Source organism: Xenopus laevis, chromosome 8L (assembly GCF_017654675.1).
Source record: "Xenopus laevis strain J_2021 chromosome 8L, Xenopus_laevis_v10.1, whole genome shotgun sequence".
In the NCBI taxonomy this organism is placed as follows: domain Eukaryota; kingdom Metazoa; phylum Chordata; class Amphibia; order Anura; family Pipidae; genus Xenopus; species Xenopus laevis.
This window is the reverse complement of record NC_054385.1, coordinates 32,605,091-32,623,687: the sequence shown is the minus strand read 5'-3', so window position 1 is coordinate 32,623,687 and position 18,597 is coordinate 32,605,091. Positions and strand designations below refer to the sequence as shown.

The window sequence follows — 18,597 nt, the reverse complement described above, 5'->3', positions numbered from 1 at the left end:
GTATATTTTGAGAGGGTCCCTAAGCTCAGTAACTGACAGCAGCATAGAGCATGTGTAGTGAATCAGCAAAAAAGAAGATGGGGAGCTACTGGGGCATCTTTTGCTTTTGGGCAAGGATGTGCACACAAAGGACACACAAAATGATATGCATCCAGTAGTTTCATAGTAGGGTAGAGAAGTATTTTGCCTGAGTTTCAGACTCACAGGGTCCCAACATCTAGGGTTGCCACCTGGCCGGTAAAAATGATGGTTGATCCCAATGTTCCAGCCCACTGTGTGTGTGTGTGGGGGGGCCCAGTTGTAAATTCCCCCAAGGGGTCTAGTTACGCCACTGATTACACAAAATCTGTCCCATAATACGTCCTATACATCACTTAATTATTGCTCTCGGGTTGACCCAGGGGATTACAGTAAAAATTACAGTAAAAAAAAGTGGATATGGAGAAAAACATGCCCCTATTCCTGAGAACATCTTGCCTTACTACACACACTATCCCATTGTTATACTCACTACCAATAAGGTCATCTTGACTTACTTTACACTCTATCCCACAGTTACAGTCTCTGTTTATAAGACCATGTTGCTGTATGTACATTAGAGGACATTATAGACAAATAGCAGGGGATCTTTTTACCCATAAAGAGGATCACCGTACCAGAGGCCACCCCTTTAGACTAGAAGAAAATAACTTTCATTTGAAGCAACGTAGGGGGTTCTTCACAGTCAGGACAGTGAGGTTGTGGAATGCACTGCCGGGTGATGTTGTGATGGCTAATTCAGTTAATGCCTTTAAGAATGGCTTGGATGATTTCTTGGACAGACATAATATCAAAGGCTATTGTGATACTAAACTCTATAGTTAGTATAGATATGGGTATATAGAATTTATGTGAAAGTAGGGAGGGGTGTGTGTATGGATGCTGGGTTTTCATTTGGAGGGGTTGGACTTGATAGAATTTGTCTTTACTATACACACTATTCTCCAGTAACATCTCATTCCCCTCATCTTTTTTTTCCATGATAGTTTTATGGAGTATTCAAGGAAAGAGAATTTGGAAGAGAAAGAATGAGAGAGTAAACAGAGAAAATTGAATCATGGGAGGAGAGTGAAGCGAGTGCCAAAGCTGTGCGGCTATACCAAACGGCGGAAATGTGGAAGTGCCGAAAAGCCGAACAGCGAAAGGACCCGAAGCCACAAAAACAGCCGAAGCCAAACTCCCGAAGTGGCGAAAAGACCCGAAGCTACGAAAATAGCCTAAGCCGAAGTCCTGAAGCAGTGAAAAGACCCGAAGACATGAAAACATCTGAAATTGAAGTCCTGAAGCGGCAAAAAGACCCAAAGTCACAAAAGAAGACGAAGTCCTGAAGTTCAATTCTACTAACACCAATTTGAATTTTTTTAATCCCCTGGCCACCAATGTATTATTTAAATATTCTATAGGCCCCTGCTACCAATGTTTTTTTTAAAAAAAAAAAAAAAATTTTGGGGCCCCAATTTTTTTAACTTGTAAGGGGGGCCCTGGCACCAATGTTTTTTTTTTATATAACTTGTCTGGGGGGGGGTTTTACTTTTTTAGCGCTGATGTCTGTGTGGTCTTTGGGCGGGATGGAGTGGGGCTTGGGTGGAGAGGGCGGGATCTGGGGAATTTTTTCCCCCTCTGAGGCAAAGTGGAGAGGCTTCAAATGGGGTGTTTTGCCTTCCTCTGGATCAACTAGCAGTTAGGCAGGTTAAAATAGAGTAAAAATTTTGAACTTGATGGACGTGTTTCTTTTTTTCAACCTAACTTACTATGTTACACTGATTCACCGACTGGCAAGCTAAATGGGCTGTCTCCCTGCCTAATAGTTTAAAATTTAGTTGCGCCTGATAAGGCGTTTCACTCACTTCTGCACGAGCTTTATCAAAGGCGGGCGGTTCCCTGCGTGGTTAAAGGGGCGGGTTGCCTGCATGGGTAAAGGGGTGGGTGGGTTCCCTGAGTGGGTGAGTTTCCTACATGAGTAAAGGGGTGGGCAGGTTCCATGCGTGGGTAAAGGGACTAGCATGTTGCCAGCGTGGGTAAAGAGGCAGGTTCCCTGTGTGGGTAAAGAGGAAAGTTCCATGTGTGGGAAAAGGGGCGGGTTCCCTGCATGGGTAAAGGGGCGGGCAGGTTGCCAGCATGGGTAAATGGGCATGTGGTTTCCTGCATGGGTAAAGAGGCGGGTTCCCTGTGTGGTTAATGGTTTGGCGGGTTCCCTGCGTGAGTAAAAAGACGGGCATGTTGCCAGCGTGGGAAAAGGGGTGGGTTTCCTGCATTTGTAAAGGGGTGGTTCCCTGCAAAGGGACAGGTTCCCAGGGTGGGTAAAGGGGCGGGCGGGTTCCCTGCGTGGGTAAAGGATGCGAGTTGCATGCATGGGTAAAGGGGCAGGCGGGTTATCTGCGTGGGTAAAGGGGCGGGCAGGTTCCCTGTGTTGGTAAAGGGGCGGGTGGGTTTCCTATGTGGGTAAAGTGGCGGACGGGTTCCCTGCGTGGGTAAAGATGTGGGCGGGTTCCCTGCATGGGTACAGGGGTGGGTGTGTTTCCTGCATGGGTAAAGGGGTGGGCGGATTCCATGCATGGGTAAAGGGGCGGGCGGGTTCCCTATGTGGGTGAAGTGGCGGACGGGTTCCCTGCGTGGGTAAAGATGTGGGCGGGTTCCCTGCATGGGTACAGGGGTGGGTTGCATGTGTGGGAAAAGGGGTGGGTGTGTTTCCTGCATGGGTAAAGGGGTGGGTGGGTTCCCTGCGTGGGTAAAGGGGAGTGTGGGTTGCCTGTGTTGGTAAAGGGGTGGCGGGTTCCCGTGGGTGGGCTCCCTTTGTGGGTAAAGGAGCGGGTTGCCTGCACGGGTAAAGGGGCGGGCTCCCTGCGTGGATAAAGGGGCGGGCAGGCGGGTTCCCTGCGTGGGTAATGGGGCAGGTTGCCTGCATGGGTAAAGAGGTTGGCGGGTTCCCTGTGTAAGTAAAAAGACGGGCATGTTGCCAGCGTGGGTAAAGGGATGGGTTTCCTGCACTTGATGGACATTTGTCTTTTTTCAACCTAACTTACTTACCTATATCAGGGTTTTTTTTGGAAAACTTACTTTTCAAAAGCTCCAGTAATTTTTTCTACAATTAGTGTGCTTGCAATTAAGCACCGCTGATTCCACCCGCATCATTCGTTTATAATACTAAATAACAAAGTACAGAGGACTTCACCCATACAGTACCATAGATGAACTTTAAATAATACACTTCCGGATTCTACCAGCACTGTTCTCTTAATGTGCTTCTCTTTTGGCATCCCGGAATATAGCCGCTCAGTTTTCTTGTGTGCGCGTACCACCAAGTACTGTAGAGAAAAGTTTAAAGGTCTCGGCAGAAGTGAATTCAGACTCTCAGCATAGCGTAAACCACTCACTTCCACCCAAACCAACCCTTCCGCCCATTCACCAACCTGCAAGCTAAATGGACTGTCTGCCCCACTATTAGTTTAAAAATTAGTAGCTTTGTCAAAGGTGGGTGGTTCCCTGCATGGGTAAAGGGGCGGCTTCCATGCATGGGTAAAGGGGCAGGCGGATTTCCTGTGTGGGTAAAGGGGTGGGTTTCCTGCACGGGTAAAGGGGTGGGCGGGTTCCATGCTGGCGGACAAGTTCTCTGCGTGGGTAAAGCGGTGGGCAGGTTTCCTGCATGGGTACAGGGGTGGGTGGGTTGCCTGTGTGGGAAAAGGGGTGGGCGGTTTCCCTGCTAGGGTAAAGGGTCTTGCGGGTTCCCTGCGTGGGTAAAGGGGAGGGTTGTCTGTGTGGGTAAAGGGGTGGGTGGCTTCCCGTGGGCGGGTTCCCTGTGTGGGTAAAGGAGCGGGTTGTCTGCATGGGTAAAGGGGCAGGCGGGTTCCCTGCATGGGTAAAGGGGCGGACGGGTTCCCCACATGGGTTAAGGAGCGGACAAGTTGTCTGCATGGGTAAAGGGGCGGGCAGTTCCATGCAAGAGTAAAGGGTCAGGCGGGTTCCCTGCATGGGTAAAGGGGTGGGCTGGTTCCCTGCGTAGGTAAAGGTGTGGGCAGGTCGCCTGCATGGGTAAAGGGAGGGACGGGATCCCTGCGTGGGTAAAGGGGCGGGTGGGTTGCCAGCATGGGTAAAGAGGCGGGTTCCCTGTGTGGGTAAAAAGGCGGGTGGGCGGGTTTCCTGCGTGGGAAAAGGGGCAGAACAGCCTCTTTATTAGAGAGAGAATAGGTGCTCGCTGTGTTTTACTCCTCTGGGATCGTCTCCCCTGAGGGGCAAGATGTTTACTACAAGTGACACACGGGTGCTGCTGTGTATTATTGGCACCCGGTGTTCTGGGTCATTATAATTAGATCTTCATAATCATTATTAATATAATTATGGGGAAAAAGATGCCTGATGTTGGGCTGCCCCTTACCTGCCCTTATGTTGGGGAGATTCCCCTGGTGGGAAGGAGCACAGTTTACAAGCAGGCATCAAGGAGGGAGGGCAGATGCACCAGATGCAGGGTGGGGTGCAGCCCACAAGCAGGAAAAAATCCGTTATACCCTCTCTCATTGCATAACAGCCACCAGTGGGAATTATCTGCTGACTGGAGTCTATGACAACACAGCCAAAGTGTGGACACACCCTCTGCGGGGGCCAATAACGACTCTCACTGGCCACAAAGGGAAAGTCACAGGATTGAACATTTCACGGGACGGAGAACTAATCACCACCTGTTCCTTCGACAGAATCTTCAAGCTGTTGGCCTAATATAACCCCCCATAGTGACTCTTCAGGGTGTGTAGATAATTGAAATAGATGTTTCTAAATCCTGACTGCCAGGTGTGTGGGCTCTTGCTACAACTCCCATATCCTCCCGACACTGAAAGGCCACATGCCCAGCACCTCTAATACCAGAACTGTTGGTTCTTTCCTCTTCTCCTGTACCTGGTGGCATCTCATCCCTGCCCCCACTCTGCCAACCATGCCCATTACATTCTATTGCACTGGTTTCCCAGGGTCAAGAAAAAACGCACCAGTTATTGGACAGTGGGTGCCAGCGGGTGTTTCTATTCATTGCACAAATACAATTAGTCAAACCGGAATCTTCTCAAGTTCTGTGTGCCAGAGGTGTGGGCAGTTGGGCAGCAAACACACATAATGGGCATCATGTGCTGCGTAACAACTGCTGCCTTGTGTTTATTATAAAGGAGATAGAACAACCCTGTCGGCCAATCAGAATGCAACTTCTGTGTGGGTAAAGGGGTGGTCGGGCGGGCGGGTTCCCTGTGTGGATAAAACACATTTGCTATAGTAAGTACATATCTAACATGTGACTTATGGTACATATACTGCAATAACTAATGCAGCCATTGAGGGAAGCTTAAACTGCCTTTTCCATACAGTACCATGGACAGCACTCTGTGGCTGCAGCTCCTATTGATTGACACACTGGTTGGTGGCACCGCTGTCACAGCAAAGAGTCAGTTCTATACACCTACAGATAACATTGTTATGAAATTATTCCTATTAGATATCCTTGTACCACTGATATAGGCTGACTCTGTGGTCGGACATGTATACGTATAGGTTTATCTAAGTATGTGGCATATGGGGGCCCCTGAAATGAAGACCTCATTTGAGCTATCAGTTCTGTCATTCCAGATACTGCAAAATCAACAAATTTACAGATTTCTTTTGAGAGGTAGAAAAGGCTACATTATCCCCAAAAAACATATATTTTTGGAAAGTACACATTCCACTGAATCCCAATAACTGTAGATATGCTTGTCTTTCTACTCCAAAGCATCAAGCCGCAAACCTTTCCTAAGTTTTTATATTTGGTTACATTTCCAAAAATCCCTTCAAAGTTTTCACCTTTATCTTTCAAATTCTATTGGTTACCAAGATAAAAAAAAATCTAAATACAAGCGCAGAGAGCACATTGGCCCTGGACCCCTCCGCCAACATTGTGGACCTCCCCCTTGACTCCCTCTGTTGCAAAAAGCTGAGCACACGAGGGGGGGCAGCAAGCTTCCTCAGGCAGCGGAGAGAAAGAAATTGGGTCTGAAAGGACAATGTAGAGCCAAGGGTTGGAAATATAATGAAACTAATAACGAGGACATGCCAGTGGGTCCCAGTTCCCCCAGTTCTGACACTGCCTGTCAAATAAATGCATATCTGGCTGCTGTCTATCTGCTGTATAGTATAATAAAAAAACATTCTCAACCCTTATCTATGAATTACTTCTATAGGCCACTACCAGAAATTGTCTTATTGGGCAACGCCTGAGCATGTTCTGTACCAACAAAATAAAAGATTTAAGAGAACAGCACAACACCATGTATGTTGCAGGTGGGGAGCTTACCCCTTTATTTAAAGTGACCACCTGTGCATCAATGTGGTCACTTTAAATAAAAGGGGTAAGCTCCCCACCTGCAACCAGGCCCGGACTGGCAATCTGTGGGTTCTGGCAAATGCCAGAGGGGCTGCTATAAGGTCCCATAGAAATTCAGTATTTAGTGGGCTGGTGGGAGCTGTTTGGGCCTCTATGTGGGCTGATTGGGCTTCTCTGTACCTGAAATGCCAGGGCCTATTTTAATTCTCAGTCCGGCCCTGCCTGCAAACAAACATGGTGTTGTGCTGTTCTTTTAAATCGTCTACATTGTACGGACGAGTGCCAACCGTCTAGAGAGATCTGCACCACCAGGGCAGGAAGCATTGTGGAAAGGGTGAGAGGTGCGGTTCATCTACACACAGAACCTGTACCAACAAAAGCCATAATACTTACCATGAGAGTGTCCCGAGAAATGTATTTTCTTCTGTATTATGATCTTAATTCCATCCCTTCTGCTTTATCTCTTTTCTTCTGCTTCTTACTGGCATATTCCTGATAAAGACAAATGAATGAAAATTGTTAATAAAAAAAAACAGGGTATTTTTGGGGCTACTTAAGGTTTCCAAATCTACCATAATTAATGTGCAATCCCACTAAATAAATAACACTGAATAAAACCACCATGCTTACGCAGCCCTAATGCTAAGGGGTCCTGTCACCACATTCCCCTCTAAAGGGCTGAGCAGTGACTATAAGAAAACTAATCCTATGCTAACCAGCCCTCACACTTCCTACTTACTTGGGTCCTGGCTGTGGTTCTCCTGCAAAGTGGCTTCTTCAATAGATGTTCCTCCTCTGATGCACATCTGCCCCTGTGACTTGTCTCCTTTCATATTCTTCTAAACTCCACCCTCTTAGAACCTCCTATGTGTTTTACTACTCCCTCTAGTGGCCAAACACTATATATACAGCTAATGTCTAATCTAACCCATCTCTACACTGCCATCTAGGGGAAGAAAATGGTAATTACTGTACAACAGCTTTAACCCTTTCACTGCAGGCCGATATGGCCGATTTGAAATAAAAAAATTATGTTTCACATAATATAATCCCATACATCATGGAAAGTTCAATTTCTCCTCAAAACGTCAATACCAAATATTATCATTTTATGAATATTTCTCACTTGTATAGATCAAAACTCCAAGCAGTTCACTACTAAAATTCCAAAGCACCACTGCACAAAACTCCATATGTCTGATTTCAAGGCCAAACATTACACTAACAGTAGGTTTACCCTAGAAAACTACACATTATTAGAAGGAGCAGATTCTGGCAAAGCAAAAATGAGTAATTATTTCTATGTATGCTGTATTTTGCTACAGGGAGGGAGGAATCCAGTTGAGTCTCAATCAGCTGTTTTATTGGGACTAGAGACGTTAGAATCAGTCTGAGAGACACTAGAGTGATGGCCAACAGCACACTGCCTTTATAGTGCAGTTAATGCTTTGATTATATTATTATTATCATAACATAACGATACATTACACACATTATGTATGTATTATGTATCAGGATTACTTCTTCCTAATGAATTTCTTAGTATATGACTAAAGGCAGCACTGCCTACCTGCCCCCCCACCTGCTCTTCTGCACCCAGTGAGGTGGGACCAGTGGGGTACAGCTATTTGCCACTTCGGCACTACTATCACCTTGAGTGAGGATCTCAGGCACTTCCCTTCAGCTTCAATTGTGAAAGCAAAGAGAGGAAAAACACTAGCATAGCATACCTCCCAACTGTCCCACATTACGCGGGACAGTCCCGCTTTTATTCGCCTGTCCATAGGTCCCGGATAGCAAGGAGAGATGTTCTGTGGCGGTTTGGATTCCTGCACTTCTTGCCGACTTCCAGGTTCAGCACTTCCGGCGCAGCAGAGGGGAGGAGCAGTTGTAGGAGTGACACCGACGGACCCCCCTCAAGGGATCCCTATCTTCGAACGGCCTCTTACAGCTTCCCAAAAACTCCTGCCTTGTGCTGAAGGTGGCTAAGACAGCACAATGGAGTGTGGGAGTTGTGGTGAAGTGAACGGCTTTCCTTAGTTGCTCGCTGCAGTGGTAAAACTACATTTCCCAGAAGGGGTTGCGGCGCGCAAGAACTTCCGGGCAAAAGCGGCGCCACCTTGTGTTGACGCTTTGGATTGCGGCTGCGCGCTGCTGCTAGAGGTTGCTAGAAAACTGCTTGTTTAACATTTTACGTGCTAATGGCAGCTCTGAGTCACAAATAGTGCGATCGTTTTATCTTACTGTAGTTAGACAGATATTGTTTATTAATAAGAAAGTAGGGGCTTTTGGGGAAGTTGCAAAGTTAGGAAGCGCTTGCGCATTACAAGCAGTATTATTTACTATGGATGTTAAGGGATGGAGTATTTGGCTGCTTTTTGTGGCCTCGAGAGAAACTATAGAAATGAAGTACTGCGCAATGTATTAGCTCTTGTTTTCTCATTTATGCTGTGCTGTTTCCTGACGTGCCAGCCCTGTAATTAACCAGCACCTAGGGCCGTCCTCAGAAACTATGGTCATACCTCCCAACTGTCCCTTTTTCAGAGGGACAGTCCCTCTTTTGACAGCTCAACCTGCAGTCCCACATTTGTACTGGAAAGTCCCTATTTTCTCTTCACTGAACAGCCAGAAAAAGAAACAAAGTTTCTCACTTAATTGGCTTTTAGCAGAGAGCCCAGAACACCTAACAGGTGCAAATAAGATACTTTGTAACCATTTTGAGACACAAAAAAACAGTTTAGATAAGGAGAAATATTTTCAAACTTTCATAACCTGGCAAATTTTGTAAAATGAACATGGTAATTAGGGGGTGTGGCCACAGAAAGGGGCGTGGACAAAAAATTGCTGCGCTACCTGCGCAAACAATTTTTTGTCCCTCTTTTTACTTCCAAGTTGGGAGGTATGGCATAGAAGCAGTGGTGTAACTCGAGTGTGTTGGGCCGCCCTGCAATGCGGGGCACATCTGCAGAAGGGAGATAGGGGAAAGTGCTGTGTTGCACTTAAATATTTTAATCATGCCAGACTCTACACCTGACATATGGATATTCCAGTGCATGAGATTCATCTTTATCTCTAGTGTGAGGCAGGTGGGTGCAGTGCTTGGCCATTGCAAACATCAGACTATTGATTACACAGAAGACTGGCAAGTATCTGGCCCATATGGCAAAAAGCTTGATCTTGCTGGGGGGTCTTATTTACAAAGGCCCTGGTGCTGGTGGCTGCAAAACAGCCCTGTCTTTACTAGCACCCTGCACACACTGACACTCCCTAACTTGCATGTTTGATTATCAAGCAAGCTAAGGGGTAGTTAGAGAGTAAGATGATGGATGTCTATGTGCCTCCTTCCATCCAACCCTGCATAATTAATGCACAATACATACAAATACCAAGAACTCGCTTAAGCTCCTGTTATTGGGTAATGGATCTGGGGTGTAATACTCATCAGAACGTACATTGTCCCTGTTCTGAATAGTCACTTAGCAATGTCCATCCCTAACCTGACAGTGATCAGCTGCCTCACTGCCCACGCTGGATATATAGATCAAAACACTGCTGTTTCTATAGGCCTCAGCTTCATATTCGATGATGTAAATTAGGGATGCACCAAATCCACTATTTTGGATTCGGCCGAACCCCCAAATACTTTGCGAAAGATTCGGCTGAATACTGAACAGAATCCGCATATGCAAATTAGAGGTGGAAAGGGGAAAACATTCTTTACTTTATTGTTTTGTGACAAAAAGTCAAGCGATTTCCTTCCCCTAAAATTAGTATTCACATTCGGTTGCAGCATCTTGGAAAGACAACAAATATGTATATATTACCTAAACCTTGTCTACCTAATTCTATAGAAATACTGTTTATTATTCACTATGGGTAAGACTGTGCAATATAAAAGCTGTTGATTGTAGCTGGTGTGCAGGACAATTCTGGGCATAGGGGGAAGCCTTTAGGATGTCACTTTCAAAGGGACTAAGTTGTACCTGCAACTTACTAGCTACTTTCAAAGTAAAACTTTGACTTTGACGTAGTTGGCCAGCTTAAATATATTGCAATATATGGACAAACAATCCCTGTTTTATTTAAAGGGTAAGGCATTTTTTAGTAGCAGTATGCACAAAATGTTTCTGTCTTAAATATATTGATAATGGGTTGAGTGCAGAGGACCTTTAGTATTTGTCTATATGTATTTTGTGGTCACAGCCTCATTGCACCCCCACCTAATGGTTTTAAAAATTAGCGGTGAGCACAACTTTCCCTTGTTTGTTATAGTTATACAGGAGCAGTGACCAGCTCCATGTTGTAGCTCCCACCCTTCCCAGCTATAGTCAGGTGATCCCACTGGTGTCTAATAAAAGGGCAGCCAAGTTTGGGAGTTTTACTTTGAAAGCAGCTAGTAAGTTGCAGGTACAACTTAGTCCCTATGTAAAATGTATAATGAAGCAATAGAATTCTTAATGAATCAGATGAAAATTGAGCGTAGGACTGGCCAGATATGGGATGACTGACGTAGTTGGCCAGCTTAAATATATTGCAATGTATGGATAAACAATCCCTGTTTTGTTTAAAGGGTAAGGCATTTTTCAGTAGCAGTATGCACAAAATGTCTGTCTTAAATATATTGATAATGGGTTGAGTGCAGAGGACCTTTTGTATTTGTCTATATGATGTTCAGCAATCCAGCCCTAATCCACAGAGTAGCTTTTTCAAAAGGACTCAGCAGATCCCTTAGTGGTATGGGAGTCATTAAATGCGTATGTAACTCCCAGGGGTTGTGAATGTTCAAATCATAGCACATAAAAGGAGGTCAACAGAGGGAATTAGATAGATGGAAAATAAACTAGCTCAGATAGAGCAACACACTACCCAGAACACAACAGTCGCCTCCCTGCAGGCTTTAAAACAAACACAGGCCAAATATGCACACTAGCAATGGGAGAAGGCACACTACAAACACCACTTCTCTAAAGTTAACATCTTTGAACATGGGGAAAGAGCAGGGAAACTGATAGCCCATGTTGCAAAAAGCCATACTACCCCCCCCAGTTATAACAGCCTTAAAAGACCATAACGGGCCAAATCAAACAAGCCCAGATACAATAAAAGATATCCTAACTACTTTTTATAAAGAGTTACATCCTAAACTCACAGTCCAGATAGGGGAGATTAGAAACTTCCTGTTCTCATTACATCTACCAATACTGAATCAAGAATAATAAACATTTTAAGATTCCCCTATAACCAGCGAGGAAATCAGTGAAGTTATTGACTCGTTTCCACTGGGAAAAGCGGCAGGGGAGACGGAATCCCAATAGAAATATATTAGAGGCACGCAAAACTGATTAACCTCATACTCCAAAATGTCTACAAGGAAGCACAAGACAAGGGCACTCTCCCACCTTCACAATATGAAGTTGGAGCAATTTCCCGGTGTGCGACAACGGCGCATGCGCTGAAATGGACAGAAATTGCAAAAGCGCCAGAAGAAGACATTAAGACCTGGAAGAGGGCTGCCGTGAAAGGCAATGCCTGAATCTGCACGGGGGGCAAGTAAAAAGTTCGGGGCATTTCCCTGGGGGGGCTAGCAAGGCTAGGGGGAGGAGGGAGGGGGGTCTATGTACGGTAGGGGGTCGTGTGAGTGTCTGTATGCATGTGCTATGGGGTTCATTTGGTGGGGTCAAGCTCCCCCCCCCCACGGCTCCTAGAGATGTTTTGTGTGCTTTACAAGATTACACCCTTAAACAAGAAATGTTATATAAAGCTATGTTACAACATGATGCATGAGGATAGTAAAATTATGCTATTCCAAGATGTATCCTAGGAAACCCTGGCTAAAAGAAAAGTTTTAAAATCGCTCACTGACGTTTTAAGAGAAACTGGCTTCCAGGTGAAGTTGGCTTACCTTTTCCCAGTGGTGGACTGGGCCAGCAGGACACTGAGAAAAACTCTGATTGGCGCCATCTGGACTATCCCCTCACTTCTCCCCTGTCCTGATAACAGTGCTAAATTAAGGAGAGAGGTATGCACAACTGTCATGCACGCTGGGAGAGAGGGGCGAGTTCGGGCATCAGAAGAAGGGCCCTTCAGTTCCCAAGGAAGCAGTTGCTTGCCAAGCTGGCCAGCAGCACTAGGCAACCCAACTGGCCAGCTCCCAGCCTCACCTGCAGCGCACACACGAGTGTGTACATACTAACGACCCACCTGCTGCGCATGCTGGTCATCTGCCATTCACATACCCAGGAAGCAGTGGTGGAACAAGACACCAAACATGGGTAGGCGGCAGATGAGGTTTATGCCTAGCGCCCCCTGGATTCTGCACCTAGGCACGTGTCCCTCCTGTTTACCCCTAGTTGAGCCATTCCTGGTGGGTCCAGGACTTTCCATCCCAACCCTGCCTTTCCCCTCATAATAAAGACAAATGGCAGCAACATCATCTGTGTTCTACTTACGATAGAGGAGTTTTCCTACAAATTGGGATTAGATGTCTCCACTTACCTGCCTGGGATCCAACATTCTCCCTGGGGATAGAACCCTAGACATGAGGGAGACATGGCACACTACTGCCGGATACAAGAAAATGGTATGTACCGTACACCTAGAACAAGAGAAGAAAAAGACACGAGTGACATTTATATTCCTGACCCGTCTTATGTATAGTTATTCTTTTCTATACACTATTCTGCTTGTATACACTAAACAAGAAATTCTTTTGCAAGAAAAACAAAGCTAATATTGTGTTCCTTCAAGAACCCCATTTTAGAGAGAATTCTGTCCTGTCACTGTCGCATGGGATGAGTAACACGCATGATATAAACTTTAAAAATTAGAAACCACACAGAAATTGTAGGTGGAGAAAGGCCGCAGCTGTAAACTTTATTTAATTTTCATTAAAACATTCCTTTTAATAACTCTTAGAGTAGTTCAAAATGTGTTATCCCCAGCCAACCACTGCTCAAACACCAGCAGGCTGCCTCGCTTTGTATAGACTTTAGTCCCGCCAACAATAACTGAAATTATACTTCAAAACAGCTGCGACAATATCAATATTTACTCCATTTTTTTTTTTTTTTTTTTTTTTTATATTATTATTTATTAACATACATAATAAAATACAGTGGGTGGGTGGGTGGGAGACATGTCGTCTTGCAGGTCTGTGACTTGACTGATACCCGTGCCCTGATGCTCCCCCTTTTATAGGCCCAACAGCTGGTGCCAACACGTTGTTGCTGGGTAAAAACCTCTGCCCACCAATCACTGGCAGACCCATGTTAACTTATAGAACCAATCAATGCTATGCCCATGTACTAGAAACTTCTGTAACTTCAATCCCACAATCCCTTGCGGTATAGGCCCTGCCAGCTTAACAGGGGCTGCCTCAGCAGAGGCCATTAACAATGACTATTTTCCTATTACAGCGTGCACTATCCCATGAACCTGAGGGCTAATTAAGGCCCCCATATTGCATGGGATGAGTAACACGCATGATATAAACTTTAAAAATTAGAAACCACACAGAAATTGTAGGTGGAGAAAGGCCGCAGCTGTAAACTTTATTTAATTTTCATTAAAACATTCCTTTTAATAACTCTTAGAGCAGTTCAAAATGTGTTATCCCCAGCCAACCACTGCTCAAACACCAGCAGGCTGCCTCGCTTTGTATAGACTTTAGTCCCGCCATGCCAAGACCAGCTAAAACCTTAGCTTGGACTTGGCCAACCCCACAACTTGATTGCTTTTTCAATGGCATCTTGAATGCCCATATTAAAGATGTCATTGCCAATATTTGATAAATGCACCCTGTCATGCCAATAAAGGCCTTCTCCACCTGACAACAATTCAAAATGGCGATGAACCAAAATGTTCACGCTCTTAGCAAATTTGGCTAAACAAAAATTTAATTTCTTCCTGCAACGTTCCAATGGGCGTACATTGGCATCTTGTAGCCAAATTAATCTAGGAATCACTTCCGACCAAATAATACAACTGTCTGGAAAAATGAAACGGAGCTGAGCTAAGTCCCTTTTGATATTTCTGATGAGGTCAATGGACCTCAATGAACCAATATCGTTTCCTCCTAAATGAATAAAAATTATAGCAGGAATGCCCCACCTAGTAGACATTTGCAACGCGATTGGTAACATATCATCCCATTTAAGACCTCTCAGGCCCATCCAAACTATATTTACATTTTTAATGCCTAGGTTGACACCATAAGTGCGTTCTTCAGCTCGTTTCTTCGCTCGAAAGACAAAAGAATGGCCAATAATCCACACCATGAGCGGGTGTCCTGTAAAACAAATTTGTTGGAATTTATAAATTAATCATCAACCAAACTTGGCCGAACATATGAGCGATAGCGCTTAGAGGACCATCTACCTAATCTCATAATGGATTGCTCACTAAAGCCACAAAGCGCCGCCTGCGTGGCTGCACCAATCCTAAATGAATGCGTATTATAGTCTTTTGATGAAAGACCCACCGCACTAAGTGTCTTTTTGAGGACTTGTCTATATTGAAAGGTAGATAAAAAAGAGCCATCTGCATGAATAAAGAGTGGGCCTGGGATATTCGGCCGAAAAGCAATGAATTTTAAAAAGGTTGCAATAGGGCAGAGATATTCTACCGAAAAGGAACCCAACCAAATTAGAGTGCCTTTTCCTGTAGGATCTGTTTTGGATTTCTTAAGTATAATCCTAAGTTTATCTTGCAGTAACACAACATCAGAAACATCGAGCCCCCCAGGTTTTTTCCTATTGCTAGAAATTGACTCACTAACTCTTAAAGCCGCAAAGAATGAAAAGACAAACAATAAATTGAATAATGTTAACTCATATTGTGAGAAACATACTTCTGGCAGTTTCTGGACTAACTTATCCAATAACAACAAGGTTATTGGTTTCCTATTGTCAAATGTTTGACTAACTCTGGTTAAACCTCTTAATATTTGTTTAACTAAAAAAGGCTTTGTAAAATCTTGTAAACCCTGTAATTTAAGGAAGTACGAAATACCTGCTACATTTTTTGCAATTTTTGCATAAGAATACTGAGCCTCAGAAAGCTCCAGTATGTACCACAGAATTAAGTCTCTATCATGCCAAATTCCTTGATTGTTACTATCTTTAAAAAGAGACCAATTCCACCAACTTGTTGCATATTCATTCCAAGTTTTTTCACTTAGGGCATTCTTTAAAACCTCACATGCTCTGGCAGTACAAGCCCCCAAAGGTAATCTGGACATGAGGCACCGTATGGATCCGGGTTGTCTGCAATCTTCCAAAATAGCTCGAACTGAAACCGAGATAAAGCATCGGCTATATTATTTTTAAAACCTGGAATATGCTTGGCTCTAATCCAAATATTGTACTTTAAGGCCCTAAAAACTACCTGTCTTAACAACCTTAAAACTGGCGGTGAATTAGAAGTCAAATTATTTAATACATAAACAACACCCAAATTATCAGTGTGCCAAATGATCCTTTTATTGGCTAAATGTGCACCCCAAATCTCAAGTACGACCAAAATAGGAAAAAATTCCAATAGCACTAAGTTTTTTGTTAGGTTTTGTTCATGCCAACTTATAGGCCAAGAATCGGAACACCAATGGCTATTGAATATAGCACCAAAACCAGCTGAAGACGCAGCATCTGTAAACAGATGCAGCACTGAACTTCCCAGAAAATCATCTTGCCAATATGCCTTACCATTAAAATCATGTAAGAACTGTTGCCAAATGATTAGGTCCTCTTTAACCTCTTGAGGAATCCTAATGTGCCAGTTAGGATTTGCTATTCCCTCAGTCAAAGCAATTAAACGTCTGTTAAATACTCTGCCAATTGGTATAATTTTTGTAGTAAAATTCAAATGTCCCACCAGAGATTGAATATGTTTTAACTTCAGCTTTTTGGCAGCCAATGCAGAATTAATCAGACTTTTTAACTGGATTAATTTATCCTGTGGTAATCTAAACTCTTGTTTAATAGTGTCAATTTCTATTCCTAAAAACTGCATCACAGTAGTAGGGTAAACTGTTTTTTCCTTTGAAAGAGGGATACCAAACTTGCTAGCCATCCAAATGAACCTTCTTAAAAGATTAAAACAGTGGTCCGACTGAGGTGGTCCGACAAATAAAAAATCGTCTAGGTAATGCAATATAAACTTACAATTAGTTTCATACTGGACTACCCATTGTACGAATGTGGCAAAGGCTTCAAAATAATAACAGGATAAAGAACATCCCATTGGGAGGCAACAATCAAAATAAAATAAACCTTCAAAATGGAAACCTAGTAACTTCCAACACTCTGGGTGGATAGGCAGTAATCTAAAAGCCGACTCAATGTCGCTTTTAGCCAGTAGAGCACCTTTGCCACATTTTTTAATAATCTCAATGGCTTGGTCAAATGATGCATAACTAACAGTGCACAATTCAGGGTCAATCCCGTCATTAACTGAATTCCCTGCCGGGAAAGATAGGTGATGTATCATTCTATAAGTTCCCGGTTCCTTTTTAGGAACAAGTCCTAAAGGCGAGATCCTAAAATCTACGAATGGTGGCTCCTGAAAAGGCCCCCTTATCCTGTGAGCTGCTAGCTACTTAGCAATTTTATTCCTAACAACTTCAACATTAGCATTGATAGATTTAAGGTTATCCGGAACAACTAACGAATTACTATTCCTGAATGGGATCCAAAATCCATAACTAAAACCTTCTTCAATTAAATCCGCCATCCTGCGGTTTGGGTACTGCCTTAGGTAAGGAAGCATATTTATTAACTTCACCGGAGTTATCAAACTTTCCTGCTTCCTTTGACAATAATTTGTTGGGAGTAGTAATGAATTTCTTGACACATCGAAAGGCTGGATGGTTGCTCCCACAATGAGAGCACTCATGTTTAAATTTACAATTACCTTGCCATTTACAAGCTGAATCATTATACGCCCAACAAGTATTGTACTTTTGACCTGGTTTTTGCAACATCGGTGGGTTAGTAACTGGGCGAGGAGCCATCATGCCCATCCAAAGGTCAACATCCTTAGTGCCCCAAGGAATCGACGTCTGAACGGCCATCTTCTGCCTAAACCGGTCCTCATAGACAAACCACGAAATACCTCCATAAGATTTGTATGCTTCTAGAATTATATCTACATGTTTAAATAAGCTAGCCCCAACAGTGGGTGACCGGAACATAGGATGTTAGCATAGATGCAAAATGCCTGCAACCAGTTAGTAAAGGTTCTTGCTACTGGCCTACGCCTGTCTTCCTCTGCTTCACTTTTCTTATCTTTTAAAAATACTTTTACTGAAGGCAATAAAGATAGTAAATCTACATATTCTCCCCTGTTTATCTTATCTTTAATAGACTGAGATAAATGTAGACCAAGGGGTGTCGTTTCACATAAAATAGAATCCCTAAATGCAGATTCAGGGGCCCCTGCACTTGACTGCGTGGACGCCGCGCCAGGGACAAGCAAACGAAGTAAAGATTTCAACAATTGAGCATTGTCAGTATTACCTATGTCTTGTGCAGTATTACTCTCATGAAGACTGGCTGCAGGTTCCCTCAACGGAGGCTGGACCTGTAAAGCAAGCACAGACTGGGTAGGTGAAGAAACTGGAGCTGTTGCTGCAGCAACTGCTCTAAAGGAGCCCACGCCTCCTTGACTAGAGGCTGGGTTGATTAAAGTGTTACAGCTCTGAGTGTTCAGGGAGTCGCCTCCCCTAATGGGCGGAGCCAAGAGGCCCTGGGTTGCTGGTGGTGACATCGAAGGCCAAGCAGTAGCAGGGCTAGCCATCACTTGTGAAGAAGCCGGAGCTCTAGAATTGATATCTCCAGTAGGCGGAGCCACCCGAGCCTGAGCTGGGAAAGGAGTTGACGGCGGCCAATCAGGAAGAGGCTGGACGGCCGGACCGGCTGTCGTAGGTGCTGTGTTGAGAAGGGGCGGGTCGCAGGTCTGTCTGTGCGGCTGGGCTGTGATGTGCGGCTGGGCTGTGATGCGCGATGTGGATGGCTCTGCTGGGGACACACCTCCGGTGGGCGGAGCTGCACGGCCTTGCGCTGCCGAAGTAGAAGCAGGCGGCCAGCCTGTAGGAGCAGTGCTGGAGCGGGAATGCCCGCCGCTCTGGGGAACCTTTTTCTTAGCTGGAGGATTCGGCACCGGATTTTTCTTCTTAGCCGGTCCCTTGAAGCTGCGGGTACTGTACCGCTTTAAAGGGGAGGGCC

At 44.6% G+C, this 18,597-nt stretch overlaps 1 protein-coding gene across 1 annotated transcript in view; it reads right to left on the bottom strand.

The window, feature by feature from the left end:
• LOC121396972 overlaps positions 1-16,861 on the bottom strand; it is a 38,090-nt gene extending 21,229 nt beyond the window's left edge. Inside the window, exons 1-3 of the mRNA XM_041572647.1 lie at positions 14,563-16,861; positions 12,872-12,971; positions 6,770-6,868 (exon numbers count right to left, since the gene is read on the bottom strand). Of these exons, the coding sequence (XP_041428581.1) occupies positions 15,563-16,861 (1,299 nt within the window). The 3' untranslated portion in view covers positions 6,770-6,868; positions 12,872-12,971; positions 14,563-15,562. The remainder of the gene's footprint in view (positions 1-6,769; positions 6,869-12,871; positions 12,972-14,562) is intronic.
• Between the last annotated feature and the right edge of the window lie 1,736 nt (positions 16,862-18,597).